This window comes from Rhopalosiphum maidis, chromosome 3 (assembly GCF_003676215.2).
Source record: "Rhopalosiphum maidis isolate BTI-1 chromosome 3, ASM367621v3, whole genome shotgun sequence".
NCBI lineage: Eukaryota > Metazoa > Arthropoda > Insecta > Hemiptera > Aphididae > Rhopalosiphum > Rhopalosiphum maidis.
In genome coordinates, this window is record NC_040879.1 from 18,526,196 (window position 1) to 18,543,422 (window position 17,227).

At 26.4% G+C, this 17,227-nt stretch overlaps 1 protein-coding gene across 2 annotated transcripts in view; it reads right to left on the reverse strand.

The window, feature by feature from the left end:
* The window catches only part of LOC113555598 (protein unc-80 homolog), a 44,595-nt gene that overhangs the window by 11,512 nt on the left and 15,856 nt on the right, over nt 1-17,227 (reverse strand). Inside the window, exons 6-45 of one of the 2 annotated variants that reach the window (XM_026960046.1) lie at nt 14,267-14,432; nt 13,989-14,181; nt 13,799-13,908; nt 13,530-13,610; nt 13,391-13,459; nt 13,200-13,318; nt 12,848-13,030; nt 12,450-12,619; nt 12,154-12,356; nt 11,961-12,079; nt 11,778-11,874; nt 11,502-11,702; nt 11,209-11,444; nt 10,898-11,136; nt 10,649-10,821; nt 10,379-10,527; nt 10,187-10,304; nt 9,949-10,108; nt 9,650-9,809; nt 9,474-9,586; nt 9,210-9,400; nt 8,946-9,149; nt 7,995-8,130; nt 7,646-7,930; nt 7,188-7,328; nt 4,483-4,577; nt 4,231-4,408; nt 3,989-4,146; nt 3,784-3,903; nt 3,536-3,696; nt 3,307-3,460; nt 3,003-3,250; nt 2,726-2,933; nt 2,449-2,641; nt 2,218-2,393; nt 1,882-2,130; nt 1,684-1,816; nt 1,300-1,440; nt 981-1,174; nt 316-426 (exon numbers count right to left, since the gene is read on the reverse strand). In XM_026960046.1, the coding sequence (XP_026815847.1) occupies nt 316-426; nt 981-1,174; nt 1,300-1,440; nt 1,684-1,816; nt 1,882-2,130; nt 2,218-2,393; nt 2,449-2,641; nt 2,726-2,933; nt 3,003-3,250; nt 3,307-3,460; nt 3,536-3,696; nt 3,784-3,903; nt 3,989-4,146; nt 4,231-4,408; nt 4,483-4,577; nt 7,188-7,328; nt 7,646-7,930; nt 7,995-8,130; nt 8,946-9,149; nt 9,210-9,400; nt 9,474-9,586; nt 9,650-9,809; nt 9,949-10,108; nt 10,187-10,304; nt 10,379-10,527; nt 10,649-10,821; nt 10,898-11,136; nt 11,209-11,444; nt 11,502-11,702; nt 11,778-11,874; nt 11,961-12,079; nt 12,154-12,356; nt 12,450-12,619; nt 12,848-13,030; nt 13,200-13,318; nt 13,391-13,459; nt 13,530-13,610; nt 13,799-13,908; nt 13,989-14,181; nt 14,267-14,432 (6,535 nt within the window). The remainder of the gene's footprint in view (nt 1-315; nt 427-980; nt 1,175-1,299; nt 1,441-1,683; nt 1,817-1,881; nt 2,131-2,217; nt 2,394-2,448; nt 2,642-2,725; nt 2,934-3,002; nt 3,251-3,306; nt 3,461-3,535; nt 3,697-3,783; nt 3,904-3,988; nt 4,147-4,230; nt 4,409-4,482; nt 4,578-7,187; nt 7,329-7,645; nt 7,931-7,994; nt 8,131-8,945; nt 9,150-9,209; nt 9,401-9,473; nt 9,587-9,649; nt 9,810-9,948; nt 10,109-10,186; nt 10,305-10,378; nt 10,528-10,648; nt 10,822-10,897; nt 11,137-11,208; nt 11,445-11,501; nt 11,703-11,777; nt 11,875-11,960; nt 12,080-12,153; nt 12,357-12,449; nt 12,620-12,847; nt 13,031-13,199; nt 13,319-13,390; nt 13,460-13,529; nt 13,611-13,798; nt 13,909-13,988; nt 14,182-14,266; nt 14,433-17,227) is intronic. The other variant, XM_026960047.1, reaches the window with a different exon arrangement.

Sequence of the window (17,227 nt, forward strand, 5' to 3'; positions counted from 1 at the left end):
GTATATCTTATATGTTTTTCATATAGCTATTTGATATAGTAATTTCTTTTACTTTTAATAGGGGTAAGTTGATTAAATTTTTTCCAAAAATACCTAATTTATTTATTATTTTTTATAATAAAATTATATTATTAGTATTTAATTATTTTTATAATATAATATAGGTATGTATATCGAATTATCAACTTAAATAACTCGAAAATATCATAAATAATTATCGTAATTAATAACATATTAGTGTTTAAGTACTATAAAATAGTACACATTAGACTCATAGTATTAATAGATAATATCCATGGTAGTAATGATATTTACCTTTCCCATATTACCACCTTGGTATAAATCGAGATCTGCGTCTAATGCTTTTCTAGGAAATGAAGGAAGTTTAATTAATTCCTCGTGTAAAAATACCACTCTTTGTACGACCTTAAAAAATAAAATTCAAAATAAACTAAATTATTCAATTGTATAAACTATTGCATGCTTTATAATAATGTATAATGTATTAATTAATAAATTTAACACTACAATTCGTGATTTTTTTCTCTAATTACCTTATAGTACCTATATGAAAATACATATAATAACTTGGTAAAAAAAAAATATTTTTTAATTTAAATAAAATAATAATCGGTGTTTTTAATTTAATATAATATATATTTGAATAAACACATTGAGCTTTTCGATTAACGCTATACTATTTTTTAGATAATCAATAAAAATTACAGTTTAAAAATTTTAAGGATATTATTAGTAACATATTAATGATAAATGGATGTTTCTATATTAACCTGAAAAAAATCATTGGTTTTACAATAATATAATTTTTATTTTATATTTTCCTATAAACATATTCAACTAGAAACAATGTCAAACAAATTTTAATGAAAAATCAGAATTTATAACGTTCAATATTGTTATGGTATTATGAGTTGGTTATTATTGGTTATTTTAACTAAATAGTAAAATATATAACTCACCATATCAACATTTTTTAAAATCGCCCAAGTGAGAAGTACTTTTCCTATTTCAATAAATTTGTGTATAAGCTCCTGACTTTGTAACTGATTGAAGGCTTCAGTAAGATCCATTTGGATTAATTCTAGTTGAGGATATTGTGATCTCTTGAAAAAATAATAATCCCTTACATAAGAAGTAGGATTATGAATTTGACCTAAAAATATAAATATTAATTTTACATTACTATAACATATCATTTTATTTTTAAAACAATAATCATGTTAAAATACAATTAAAATTATAAGTTCTAAATTTTTTAGATATTTAAATTGTACTCACGTGTTTTAATATTAACAAGGAAAAACTCTCTGTGTCGTTCTTCGGGTATACCGAAGAAATCTAAGGATTCTTTTAAAATTTGGAAAAACTGTGTATCTTCTTGCACAGGAAATTGTGATGGAATACCTCCAGACATTTGTTCTATAAAATTTGTATATTTTTTAATTTTATTTTTTAAATCTTTTTAGCATATTAGACTTATACTCAAAACAAGGGAATAAGTATATTATTGGAATAAGAACCAGCTGGGATAAATTGTCAATCTCACAACTATAGTCACTATACCACGATAACTAGTCAGTTTATATTTAATTCATTGCTCTATTATCTATGAGTGTACTATAGTGATCGAGTGCACACTAATTTAAATTACGTTGTATTTACCTTGAGGACCGTGCACTACAACTTTCTTTGTAGAAGGAACATTAGCTGTAAGTAATATTGAACCATCACATTGTTCTTTTCGTAGTATTTGTTTCAAGTCTTTGAACATTATACCATGCACACTATGGACAACCTAAGATATTCAAATTTTATTACACAAATTAAGAATAATAAATTAAGTCAATTATATTTTCTTACCATCCATAAAATAGATAAAGCCGAACCAATCATAATTTGACCTTCTTCATGTGGTGATCTCACATAAAACATAACATACCCAATTATATAATTATACAAAATAAACGCAGCTTGATGGGGTAGTTTTGGTACAAATCGTATTAAATGACGTAACAACTTAAACATTTTTTCTTGATTGTCCCTGGTTAGTCTTTCCAACACGAAACGTAAAAATAGATTACAGTCTTCAACCAGACAGTCCCATATGACCTATGCAATTGTATACGATTTTAACATTTTATAAACTTTATTTGTTGTATACATATTTTATTCATATTGCACTTGAATAGTTTATACCTGATAAGCTGTTTCACAAACTGAATTACCATCTGCTGTAACGGCAGGATCATTTAATAATGTTATGATATCGATAACTGCAGAACAAAGAGCAGATGGAAATAACACAGTTACAGATTGAACTAAATGATGTGCCACAACACGTAATTGGTTTTCATGTTCATCAACTTCAACGCCTATACACAGTATTAAGTAAATTAAACTAATAAACATAAATAATCAACGATTAACCTTCTTCGTATTCTGGATCAGATAAACCATGGTGCATGCTTGACTCGTGTGCTGCTTGACTGTTAATAGGAATGGCTGTGATGAGAAAACTTTCTCGTTCGTTTCTTCTTTGATCTTCCTTAGCTTCTAAAGCCAATTTAATAAGTTCTGTTTGCTGTTTTTTACGTGTTTTAGTCGCTGTTACTAATGATCGCTATAAATTAATTTTATAAACATCATACGTATATATTATAATAGTTGTATTATTGGTTTAGCGAATATTATTATTAATGCTTACATGTGTATCCTGACCAATTGTCACTTCTTCTACTTTGGTTTCCACTTGAGGCATCCAAGGAGGATCAACGATGGGTAAACATTCTATTCCAATTTTAGGTGAAGTTAAAGTAAATTCAATTCCTGGTGGAGGTATTCTGAATGAATTATGTGCTCCTTCTTCCATTCGAGGCCATGGTTGAAATCGGTTTTTCCATAAAATATGAAATCTATAGACATATTAATAAAACAAAATTATCAATATACTAAAAAAATATTTCAAAAAATGTATTTATTACTTTAAAATTGCATTGGCTCTAATTATAGGATCTTTATTAGTTAAACTGCTGCTAATTAGTTCAATGCATTTTTGAGGAGCTTTAAATGCTGCTATAATAAACAAAGTCGAAGATGACGCCACCAATTCTTGGTTAGGGTCTAGTAAAAATTCCCATGCAATTGGTAAAATATCCAGAACTTGTTCCTCCGTTAATACAACAGCTGCTTTTATCAATAAGGCCATTGAACAATGAAAAATGTCGTGTACCTATTTAACAATATTATTATTTATTTATAAATTAATTTAAATAATTAGTTTGTTACTTGATTTTTTATGTATTTCAAAATTATTGGAGGATCATTCTTATCTTCATTGGTATTTTTACTATCATTTTTTTCATGAACCTTAGAATCAGATTTTAACAGCATTTTTTTATTGCTTGACATACTTTCTCCGAGATTGTAAAGTAAATTAGAACTGAAAAAAAAAATATACACATTATATAAAACTAAATTGATTAATTTAAATATATGAAGATAATATTCTATTTACTTTTCTATTTTCCCAAGACTATCTTTTCGTTTGTTTGGAGAAGATTGACAGCTTGATAGTTGAAAATTTTTTTTAGCGTCAATTTTAGTTATCATGCCAAATTCTTCAAAATCCCCACTGCCTTCTAGGGAAGCCATTAAGCCAAATTCTTCACCGTATAACTATGTATAAAAGTATTTATAACATTAGCAAATAATAACGTTAGTGATTAAATTACTTAAATTACATAAAATAAAAATGTAAGCTACCTTTCTGATAGCTTTAATAAGTCTTGAACAAGATCGCATCTGTCTTTTATAACAGAATGGATGACAAAATGACTGATGAGTGCAACTATGGTCAAATGACTTATTTATTTGAATTACAGTCTGAAATTATAATTGAGTAATTAAATATTACTGTGTGTGTAATTATTCTAAAATAATTCGTATAAGAATGTTTTAACAAAATTACTTTTAACCATGGCATAAAATATGTCGTATCGTCAGTTTCATTACTTTCACATGGGCTGGTTGGCGCATGATCATCACTCATCATGGCTCCCGATTCATCTTCTCCGCTAATTTCGCCAGGTATTACTGCAGCACAACCGTCTGACGTATCGCTCCGATCTTAAAAAAATTTGAGTTAGTTTAATCACATCATGTATTATATATTAATAGCGTGTATAATAATAACACTCATATAATACGCACAATCTCCATCGGAAGACATAATTTCTTTTATTCCTTCTTTAGTATTTCTTCGTAATTTCAAACTATATCGCTTAATTGATCCCGCCATGCTCTTTCTTTGTGACAAAGGATGAACAGTAGATTGACTTGCCCCCTTATTTCTTTTATCATCTGTGTTTGCTGAACTCGTTTCGTCCCACTAACCGAACAAAATGTTAATGATATATAACAAGATCATTGGAAAATATGATTATTATTTATTTTTTTTTTCACCTGATTAAAATGAACATTTGAATTAGAATTTTCATTTGACTGTCCAGATTCACAATCGTTTCGCTTCAGACACGTTTTACCTTTGTCAGCGGGAGCTGATCAGACGAAAAAAAATAATTTGTTTGTCAAAATAATTGTGTACAATATTGAATATGAATAGTGTAATCTTGGTAATCCAACCTCTACGTAATCACATACTGTGCAACAAGAATTGCTATTTTAATAGCGCAATCTAAACAACACTACACCTAAACGATGCTGATAATCTGTACAATTATGATTCAGGTTCATAAATTATAGATACCACAGAAGAAAATAAAGACAATTAACTTGAATAATAATTATCTTCTATAAAAAAAAAATTTCGAGTAACAGAAGTGGTAGGATTACAGATATTACACTATTCAAACAAATATAATATTCTACCAGAGACTATACAGCTAATATTTACGATTTTTCAATAATTGGAGTACAAGATAATGACATATACTTTTTACAACATGTGCATTTCTATACATAAATATATATATTACAAATTGTTCTTGGTATTCTTAGTTTTCAATAATATATAATTGAAACACAGATTTATTACGAAAATAGTTATAGAAAATAAATAGTAACGCTAGAAAACGATTGGATTGGTAAATATTCGTGCATTAACCATTAATTTATCTTTTAATATTGTCAATATTAGTGATGTTTAATTTAGATTTTCATTATGTACACAAGTGAGCAGTAAACTTAAGGGTTTCCGTAAACAGTCTAAACATTAACAGGTAATGAGTATGAGGTATCTATTGAGTATGTATTTATGCAGGTTACAGAAAATATTTTATTATAATGAATAGTATCACATATTTATATAATTAAATAATTAAATACAAGAAAATAATAGTCATCGTTCTGTGTTTTCTGCAGAAGAATAACAGAATAGTTTACCATTGGGTACATAATTTTACAAATATATATTAAGTAAACAAAATTGTACATAGAACAATTGTTTCTTTACTGTTTAAATTCAACGACCTAACATTTAAACTGGTTTCAATCTAGGACATTTTGTATGTTAAAAAAGTGCAAACACTAATATTAGGATTCAATTCATTATTATGTTATATCATAGTATATACATATTACAGACTAAATAGTGACTCATATAACATATCTTATTTACAGATACCACACATAGGTAAGTACACAGTACATTTCACATTATACATTACACAGTCTATGCCTGATTGCATCAAAGTTCACTAAACATATAATAAATCAATATTTCTTGATTTAAATTCCATACAAATTAGTCATTAAACTAAGCATTATGTGCAATCTGGAAATTATAGTTAACACATTTGTAGTACATAGTCATATTCATACGAGACATTAAGTATGCAGTAGGAATAGTAGGATATTATGATTTTAAAGTGAAAATCCGTATAAATCGTAAGCTATTTTAGTTATTAGTAATTAGTATACCTATTGTAATATCTAATACTCAAAAATATGTCCATTGTCCAATGTTCATATTAGTATATGAAAATATTTAAATGTTTATAATATAAATTGATCGATTAAATCCCATTCAAATTGTGTGTTAAAGATACGATGCATAAGTAGATTATGCATCTATGAGAAAAATTCATTTATCATATTTTGTAAATCACATTTTTTAAATACCTATGTATATAAATGATAGGTATTATAAAGATTAGTTAAGTCTTTAAATATGTAATATATAATATACAAAGTAAGTATATAATACTAAAAGTAGTTTAATTTTATTAGAAACCCGAGTTTTAAAAAACGCGTATCTATAACAGTTTCACATGTTAAATAGGTAATGTTTTTTAAATATATTATTTATTTAAAAGTATGAAAAAACCATATATTTATCGTTTAATTTATTTCGAGAACAAGTTAGTTTATTATATTAATTGTATAAATAACACTAGGGTATCCGATGAATTGCTCACTCTAATGATATTTACCTCTGACTAGCATTGAACTAACTTGAAAACTGTAATGAAAACATAAAATATTAATACTAAGTTTTAAAACTTAAGCAGTTTTTAGTGTTTTAGTTTCAATCTATATCTTGATTATAAGAATTTTAATACAAATCATTGCGTTAATTTATTATAATACGTTAATTTGTGTCAAATGTACAAAAAAAAAATGCGTATTAAGATTTAAGTTGGACTTGTTGAATATAAATTCATTTTATACAAATATAATACCTAGATAATAATAGTATTTATAACTTTATGTAAGTTTTATGTTTAATTATAATGCGTCATTTAAATTAAATATTTAGTTAAGTACTGAAATTTTATAATTAACTATATTATATCAATCAACAAAATATATTAAACGAGTGTTATCATTAATAAAGAAGAGTAGGTAGTTGTTAAAATAATACCTAATGAATTGAAACGTAAAATCTCATCTGTGAACTTTGTAATAGGTACTTAGAAATAAGTTGTTAAATAAGCATGAATATATTCTATTGACAAATTTTTATCGGGAATGCAAAGCAAAATCAGTTTGTCACAAGGCGCAAGGCAAACAAATCAAACAAATGTTAACACAAATTAATTTGGTAAAAGCATCAGTAAAAATTAGTTTCGGACTATATTCCATGCAAACTATTTTTTTATATATGTAGTGCAATATTATTGGTCAGTAACACTGTTTGAAGCTCATACCGCGCTTTTCTTTAATTAGTTTAGCGTGTCTGCGAAGTTTGGTCAACACATTTGTAGCAACAATGACGCTACTTTTTCGACTAACTTCCTCTTCTGGTTTTAAATGACTCTGTAAAAGCTCATTTCCACTTTTCTCCATCTCTGCGATACAACAGTAATGACATCCATTCGTTAAACAAGCATTCAATTTTGCCAAAGATACAATATTTGTTCACACTCAAGTTTTTTTTTCTTAACAAATGTATAACTACGAAAGCTAATTTCAAACATGTAACATGAATCACAGAATTCAATAATCGATCTTAAGATACATTAGTATTATTATAACGCCATTCAATAGTAATTGTCATACTTTATGACATTTTTACTGGAATAAAGGTATATTTTATTTCTTAACATGTAGATTCTGCAATAAGTAAAAACTATTAGTAAACTTTAAATATTCATGTGAAATATACCTTGATCCTTTTCACCAGAAATCGATTGTAAACTTTGAGCAGAAGCTTGTGAATGACCCATCGACGATAAAGCCATCGACCATCGTCGTCCTTCTCTACTATGAGATTGCCTTTCCCTTTCCCAAGCATTTGATGTAACCGGTAATGTCGTGTAAGGATTTGATGGTCGAGTTTTTGGTAAACTTCTATATGTCTCCCGTAGATAGGAAGTTATTTCCAAAAATAACATACATGCAATTAACCGTAGGACCATTGGACAACTGAACATCCGAGAAATTCCCGATGCTAATATATTAATTATATATATTTAAAATGTGTTTTAGGAAAATTAAAATTAAAATTATTTTACTTTCATCCAAAAAATCTTCTTCTTCGTCTTCATTTTGTAACTCTCGTTGATTAGCTTCGTCAGCAATACACGATAAAACATGAGGCAATTGTTTTTTATCCTCAGAAATCATTTCATCTAAACGTGCAGCAATAATCTGTTTTTCAAAATAAATTATGTATACTATTATATTTGTCAATGTTTATTAATAACTTTACACATTTTATCACTTTTAAGGATTTATATAGTTATTTTTTATTAAATTTGAAATTGTAAATACTGATTTAAAGTAACTAATTAGTGTTTCTGCGTAGAACGTCAGTATTGAAAGTTGTGTAATTATATATTTAAAATTATTAAAATTAATTTATGTTCAACCAAAAATCTTGAAAATATACCACAAGAAAAACTTGTCATATACATAATCTGCACCATTCTTCAAATATAATTATTTACTATAATCCTTCCAAAATGGATAACATAACTCTAATATTTTGTATTTATGTTCTTATACATCTACAGTTTTACAGATCATTGATGTTTAATAGTAAGTATATACCAATACAATGTATACAGATGAATTTTCTTATTTCATATGAATATTACTTAGACAAATTAATGTGATAGTGTTTTTGATAGCTTACACGGAGGTATTTACTTGAATAGGATTTAATAAGCACTAAGGAGTAAAAATTATATAATAATGACAATATTTATTTAATTTTTTAAACAACAGGGAATACGAGTTGAATTAATAAAATAAAATACAAATTATAATTTTAATACGTGGGTGATGCTTTGATATTAAATATTGTTAATCGTATACGTGTTTTTCGTAAAAATTACTATATACGTGTTTTTAACTTAATAACTTTTGTGGACCCCTATTTTTATCTTATGCGTTTGGCACGGACCCCTTCCTTGAAAGTCAGATCGACCTAATACGTGTATTTATATATTATATATATTTACTTCTCCCCATTGGCGAAAAAGTTTTCCAGCATTATGTTGAACGACAACAGACTTCTTGGCTCCAGAAATTACTGATTGTTTAAAATTTAAACCAGAAGGTCTCACCATTCGTATCCAAGTAGACCATTGACCTTTATTACAGCCATGTACAAAATGACAACATTCCAAAAGAAAGACTGCTCTTGCCAAAACTGGTGTATTTGGCTAAAGAAATATTTTATATAAAAATGACAATCTAGATAAGTTATATATTTTTTTATTTACCAAATCAAATGCTGCAGATATGAAATTTGCATCTGGGACAGATCCTGGTCCACACATTTCCATCATTATTGAAAACCGCTGAATTCCCGCTCTTAGCTGTTTAATTTGTACTAATTTTCTTTCCTTTAAAACGACAAATTCTGATTGATGAGGGTGATCCCCATCATCTAAAGAATCTCGGCGACTTAAATCTGAAAAATTCATGGATATTAGTATTACGTTTTAGTTAAACTTTAAATATATAAAGTAAAATAACAAATTTACAGCTTCCTTGAGAATCTTCAGTACTCTTATCCTTTTTTCTTCCTTTTCGAAAAACATACTTATTTAAATGGTGGCCCATTCGCTTTTTAGTTTTCTTAAACGTGTGAGACATTCTATAACGTACAATTTTATTTATTTGAAACTTAATATATTCTATCTATATTAAATTAATTTACCCAGTTCTACTCTTTTTAGAACCTCTGCAATATGATTGATGTAAATTTGCTGCCTGTCGTACTAATGAGCCTACATCTGAAGATGAGTCATAAGAAGAACTTAAACCCTGCGGTCTTGTACGGCATTCGTGAACACTTGACTTTGAACTAATCCAATTAACTAATAATTAAAATAATAGTAAAACGATATTATTAGAAATTTTTCGATAAAATGTAAATTAATATTCCTTAAGACATTTATATTTTCTAACTATATATTATATATTTTTGTTAAAATAAAAAATAATTGTTCGACTAACCTATTTCTTTGATTTGTAAACGATTTGTATATGATTTTTTAGAACATTGCATACTTCCTTCACTGGGTTTAGAAACTAGCATTGGATTTTTTCTTCTTTTCAGACTAACTGATGACATTTGATTCCTAATATCATCGCTAATTTGATTTTCAAAAGCATTCTAGAAAAAAAATTGATATGTTCTTGGAATTTTCTTAATAATTGAAAAATACAAAATTGTAAAACAATGAGCCTTAACTGAATAACTAGCTATTGTATTTCTTTTTTTAAATAAAAGCTTTCTATTTGTTCTATCCAATACAAAAGGTTCCGTAATAGATTTTGAATGCTCATCGTGATCATGAATAGGTATGTGCCTTTAACAATACGCATTTAATTAAACATTTATTGAAACTATTTACTATAGATATTATATTTTTCCAAATATTACCTAATTACACGTGTAGTTTGAATATTGCAATGCTTTTCATTGTTTCTATTTGCTGTATCTAGTAATCCACTTAACATCACGCGTCTAAATATTGATGAATGAGTGTCTTTGACGTAACCGATTAAAAATCTTAAGGTATTATAAATATCCTATTCAAATGAAAGGTTTATTATTATATATATTTAATATTACTTGAACTTAATTATTTAACTAATTATAAGTTATAGTATTATAATAGTATTGTAACACTTAGGTGTATGTCATGCTTACAGTATTTTCAGGATGTTTTAGTTCTTTATATGACATAACAACTCTAGTAATAAGACTTCTAAATATAACACTTATAACATGATATTCATTTCCTTTACTACATATCGATGGTCCATATCCGGATGGAGATCCACTCATCTGGGATATCGTATCAAGAGATTTCCTTTTGTTGTCTGTAAAAAAAATAATACCATATAAAGACCATTTAATTAATACCAATAAAACTGAATATGTTTTATTTATACTTACACATGGGTGAGAGTATTTGCATTGGTTCAGTACAGAATCCAATGTATGAATGAATAAAATTTATTATAAAAGTAAGTGAGTTGTTTTTAACAAAATGTCTCAAATAGTTTGAAAATTGACGTTTGTCATATTGTTTTAGTCGATTTAGCAAACATTGACATTGGGTCCGTACAAAATTTGCAGGAGGTCCTCTATGTCCTTCTCCACAACTATGAGGACATCCTAAATTTTGTATTATTCTGTAAATCAAATTAAATTTAAAAATTTAGCAATTATTTATTTTGTATCGAGACAATTAAAAAAACACTTACTTTATAATGGAGCTCATAGCAAGTGCATGTGCTGACAATGGTTTACTGTACGATAAATGCACCAAGTATTCGGGACTAATATTATGTAAACTAGTATTGGGAACTTTAGAAACATCTCCATGCCATGATTGATTTAATATTCCCAGATCCAACAGTAATTCCAGTAAATTAATAACAACTTCACACACTCTAAATGTTTTACAAGTGTTTACTTGATACACTGAAAAATGGATGGCCTAAAAAAATCATAAATATTATAAAAATTAAATAATTAATAATAAATACGATCATACCCTTAACACAACTTCAAAATCAACATCCCCATCTTTTGTAATGTAATTTAATGAGCCTGGAACTTCTGCTACTTCTTCGCTAATATATGTTATATTCGAATCAGTTTGAGATCTTGTTAAATTCGACTGACGAAATTCTTTAGATAGTTTTTGTCCTTGGGGAAATACGTTGTCAAATGGAAACTCGTCAAAAAATTTTGCCTATAATATTTTAATCAATTTGTTTATGAAATTATTAAAAACCAACCAATAAATAATAAAACCAAACACACTAACCTTGTAGAAATTTATATCTGGAGAAGTTATACCAGAGTGTTCCGTTATAGTAATAATTGGATTTAGGAAACTTTTGACGTGTTTTATATCATTAACTCTGAAAGAAAAAAATATAATAATATTTATAGGTATAGACATTATCATCATACATTTTATACACAGACATAAAATATTAATAAATACCTAAGACTTGGAAGACTCTTTCCTCTATTGAGAAAACCAGTTTTATTGTTTTGAAACAAAAACTCTAATTTTTTAATTAAAGGGTTTGGTAATTCTTCATTTGCATAGCCATCATGACACTGTATTAAAATATTGAATATTTTTATCAAACATTTTAATTAAAAAATATTATTTCAAATGTATTAGTAATTACTGGCTCTAGCATCATCACGTCATTTATGTAATCTATTTTTTGTAAATTTTTTTCTGATTTTGACAAAAGTTTACGTCCCACTGCAAATGCTTTCAAGTCCACAATTTTTTTCTTTTTCTTTATTCGTTCACTGGCATGCCTTGAATGAAGGTTCGTTACATCTCGATCTTCAAAAAATGTTCTTTTCCTATCTTTGATCATTTCTGTGTAAATAATAACAGAAATATTTTATATTGAATGTATGGGTACATTCGTCAAACTTAATTTCGTAACAACACGTTTTGAAATAAGCATACCAGGTGAATTATCGCCTGCGTCAAATATGTTCGAATAATTCGGTTTTACAATTCTTCCTCGAAAATCTGGTTCATGATGAAATGATACCTCAATTTTAGGTATTGGCAATGAATTACTGCGTCTTCGAGGTTCTTGTTTAATTTTTATATTTTCATTGATACTCTGTAATCTATTATAACAGAAGATGCATACAAAAATTTAACTATTTAAGTAGAGTATTGAATTTTTATGCTCCTAACTAAATTTATTTATTTATTTTTCATGTATTATGTATAAAAGGTTCTCAAATATTATTCCTGTACTATTAATATCTACCATTATTCGTTTTTTAGATTATTTTTACATTTTAAAAATGTAGTATTATTATACAGCTTTGTAATAACTACATTATACAAACCTATGGTATAAAAATTGAAGAGACCAGTAAACACCTTCTTCGCACCATTGAGGAACAAATAAACATCTTAATACGGCAACATCTAAAAACGTGGCAGCATTCAAATCAATAGAAACAGATTCTTCTGTTAAGAAACTTGAACTTTTGTAACTGCTTGAACCTGTCATTTTTTTTTTTGAATTTCTAAAATTTAAAACGTAAATTATCATGTTTATATGTATTAATAATATGAAATGAAATTGGAAAATCCAACTAAAATATCTATGCAATTAGTTTTATTGTGTATATATATTATACAACGTATGTGCGTGTGTAGATGGGAGAGACATAAAGACAAAGAGAGAATATTTACCCTATTCTCATCTTTTTTTGTAATTGCTTCATCTCAGGTAAAGTTATTGCTGCCAAATCTTCATAAGTATAAATTGAGTCTGACTTACCAACTGGCAGTTGAAATATACTTGGTTTACCCTGATAAATATACATGATATTTAGTAGTATTAATGATCGATTAAATAATAATTTAATATTTCATTTTCATACTTGGTAATTATTTTGTAAATTGTCTGCATTATTGATGTATTCTTCATATGGAGGTATGTGAAAAATCACCTATAATGCATGTTTATAAAATGATAGTAGGTAACAATAGATAAACAAGGTTGTGTTCTTTTTGACTTACGACTTGTTCGTCTTCCGTACTTGAACTTTCTTCAGGTATAGTTTCTGGAAAACATTTCTCTTTTGGTGATGTTATCCATATCTACGTGTAAATAATAAAATTAATAATCATATCATTATTATATATTTATTGATTAGTGATTATAAATTATAATAATGTTTAACCAATTAATGGTAGGTATAAAAAAATCTAATGATAAAATTAAAAATTAATTTAATAAATAGCATATGCATAATATTATGTAGAAATAATTAAATACATATAGATACCTCATCGTCTAGTGATTTACTCTGACAATACTCGTTATGATTTATATTATGAGGTGAACTAACAGATGCTGATATTGTGCGACTGTTATATTCTTGATTCCTTAGTTTTTCTATAATTAATAAACATGTAAGTAATATAAAACTTAAATTTATAATTTAATTATAGAGAATAATATTTATTAAGAAATACCTTGTGACAATCGTTTAAGATTGTACCATAGAGATTTAGGTTTTGGCTTACAATGTGCCGAAAAACTTGCAATGTTAGGTGTGCGATTATCCCAAAATGCTTGCCACATTTTCAATCCACTTTCTAATCCATTAGTTATCAAATCTGATTCTTTAACTTGATTTATTAGAGGTGCAATCAAATAAATAAATAACTAAAACATATTTTAATTGAATAATTAATATAATTTAATTTTAGATAATTAAAATCATAATCTACGAATTAAAAATAATATTTACCGTCATAGTAGGAATATTAAAAAGGTAATAATGTGGTAAAGTTTGAAACGTCCCTTTTTCGTAATCAGAATCCGCACACTCATCAGGCGCGTCTTGAATTATCCAATGCAGAATAAGTAATAGTTTTGACTCTATCGGCCCAATGTATTGTATGTTTGTTCCTTTTCTAAATAAAAAAATATAGAATTAGAAATTAATTATTTAATAAAGTAACCTAATTTTACTAGAAAAAGAATTAAAATTGCATGTTTATGTATACTTTTTAGAATCTAAAAAACTAATATTAATTAAATATTTCGATAAAATTAGACTCGCGCAAGCATTTTTATTGGTAGGCACATATTTATTATTTCACATTAAAAATAAACCAAACTAATAAAATATAGAAAATATTTAATTCAGTTTAATAATTAGAAAAAAATTATTTTTGATAACAACGCAAACAACCAATATGTGCTATCTAAGATTCTAATCTAATTATAATAATTACAATAATAATATTATTAATAAAACAATGGCTGATGTATTGTTCTTAGAACCCTCACAGCAAATATCTCCAGCGACACCTCCGCCATACGAAAGAAATAAATAAATCTAATTATGAAAAAATCATAATAATAAAATGTGTTATACAACTTATAACAATTGAAATTTAAAATTGAACTAACATTTAAAAATTAGATATTAAAATTTCTGTAAATTTCTTCATAAATTTGAATACTATAAATTATAGAAATACATAAATTAAATTTAAGAAAATGACACGATGAAAATGATTGATTATTTAAATTACTATTTATTACAATGAAACTTAAGCTGCAGGTAAAAATTATATTTTAAACCTTTGCCAGTTTTCCATGTATTTGGGTTGAATTCTAATGAACTACAGGTTGCAGAAGTACAGTATAATTATACTTATATAATTTAATAAAAAAAATAAAACGTAAAATATTTTCATTCTCATATTTTCCTTTTTTTTTTTTTTTTTTTTTTTTTTTTTAATCAGATACAGAAATTAAAAATAGTATACGAGAATTAATGAAGATTTTAAGTTTAGCAAAATTAAATATTTTAATAATTATAACTAAATAAGTAAGAAATTGCATGTATGAAAGAACATTTTCAAAATAAATATTTATTAAAAATATATTGAGAAGCAAAATAAGTATATATGTGAATTATTAGTGACGCTGTAACAATATATGTAATTTTAATATATATTTATTAAATGAGGTCAAAAGTATGTGTATGCTTCATATCAACTTTGATGATAAATTATGATATTAAAATTTTATCAAACTTTTACTAGGTACTCAATGGGCACATAAAAAATGTAAACATAAAAAAGGAGTGAAAATGAATAATAATAATTAATATATAATATGATATATGTACCTAGTGACTATATATTATACCTATGCAGTCATGTCACAAACATATTGCTTGGTCACCTTATAATTTATTTAACATAGCAAATTTCATATCACCAAATCAATCTCTCAGAATGCGAAATTTAATAGATTAAACCCAACTTGACGATGTGTTGCAATGGAGTAGCGTCAAATTCCAATCATATTTTTAATAATTTCAATTTACTAAATTAATATGACCTATCTCTAATAACACTAGTGACATTTTAATTTATTTAAAATACGCCCTTCAAATATTAAACCAATGCAGACTTTCCAATCTATTTAAAGAAATAACCTGAGCCCTTTACCCCGTGGGCCGGTGGTATAAGACTAACAAGTAACAACGAATTACATAAGGATTTATTAACACCGACCTTTACTGAACCACCCAACCGACACACAAATGATTAAATGCAAAACTTCGTTCTAATGAAAAATCATTAATCTCCCTTTTGTAATCATACACGATTCTAAACAATTATCCAAGAGGATACAAAGTAAGAGTGACGCTCGTATTTAAAAATAAATCAAAGTGTCATAGTTAAATTAAAATATAAACCAAAATTAACTAAACTAAACTTTAAACATTGTTTAATTTTTAACGTTATGATTATTGAACGGTTTCATCCCTCGCGTTCACTAAAGTTTTTTAATTTAGGTTAGATTACCTCGTATTTTATTTATTTAATGTAAAGCGATAATTATTTAAATAAAAAAAAAAAAAATAATAAACAATTTTTTACAAAACATTTTTAAACTATTTGACTTGAATAACATCGTATAATATTTATGTTACGGCGAATGAAGTAAATATAGTAAATTATGTGAATGTAGATATTCCCTAGTTAACTACCAGTTTAGTTGAAGAATGATGTTCAATTAATCTATATCGGTGTAAACATCATTCAAGAAGGTTCGGTAATAAGTACTTATGTATGCAACAAAACTTTATTTGTATAAAAATATAATGACGACAGAGGAAAGACGATCGAAAACCCAACTAGTAATAACCCGCAAGTAATAATATGAAATGGTTTATTAGTTTATTTATTAATATTTTCGCTTATAATCTGCGAGTTGTGTTTGCGACGAGCACGTATAATCATTTGTACTTATGTTACTCATAAGTTGTGTCATTCGTGAACTGTTAAAATAAAATTTTAATTAAATTATAGTGTTGTGGTTTTATTTAGTCATAGTATTAAAGTACGAAGTACCGAGAAAAAATTAAAGCAATCTTAACAATAAAATAAAGGCGACATATATGATTTAGTTATAGTGTTGAAAATCACGAAAACGCAGTAAAGTCGAAGACAAAAATGAATTAAAAACACTAAACTATTATTATTAATGTTATTATTATTTTTTTTTTATTAATAATATTAATCATATATATAATTTACTAAAAAGTAATAGTTGTCTTTTTTGAAGATAAAAAGATTTTTAAAAAAAACCAAAGTCTAACGACGAATATCGGGTTTGACATCGTCCAAATGTTAAAATTTACTAACGAAAAATTATCAAAATTCGAAGTCGGTACAATACCAGG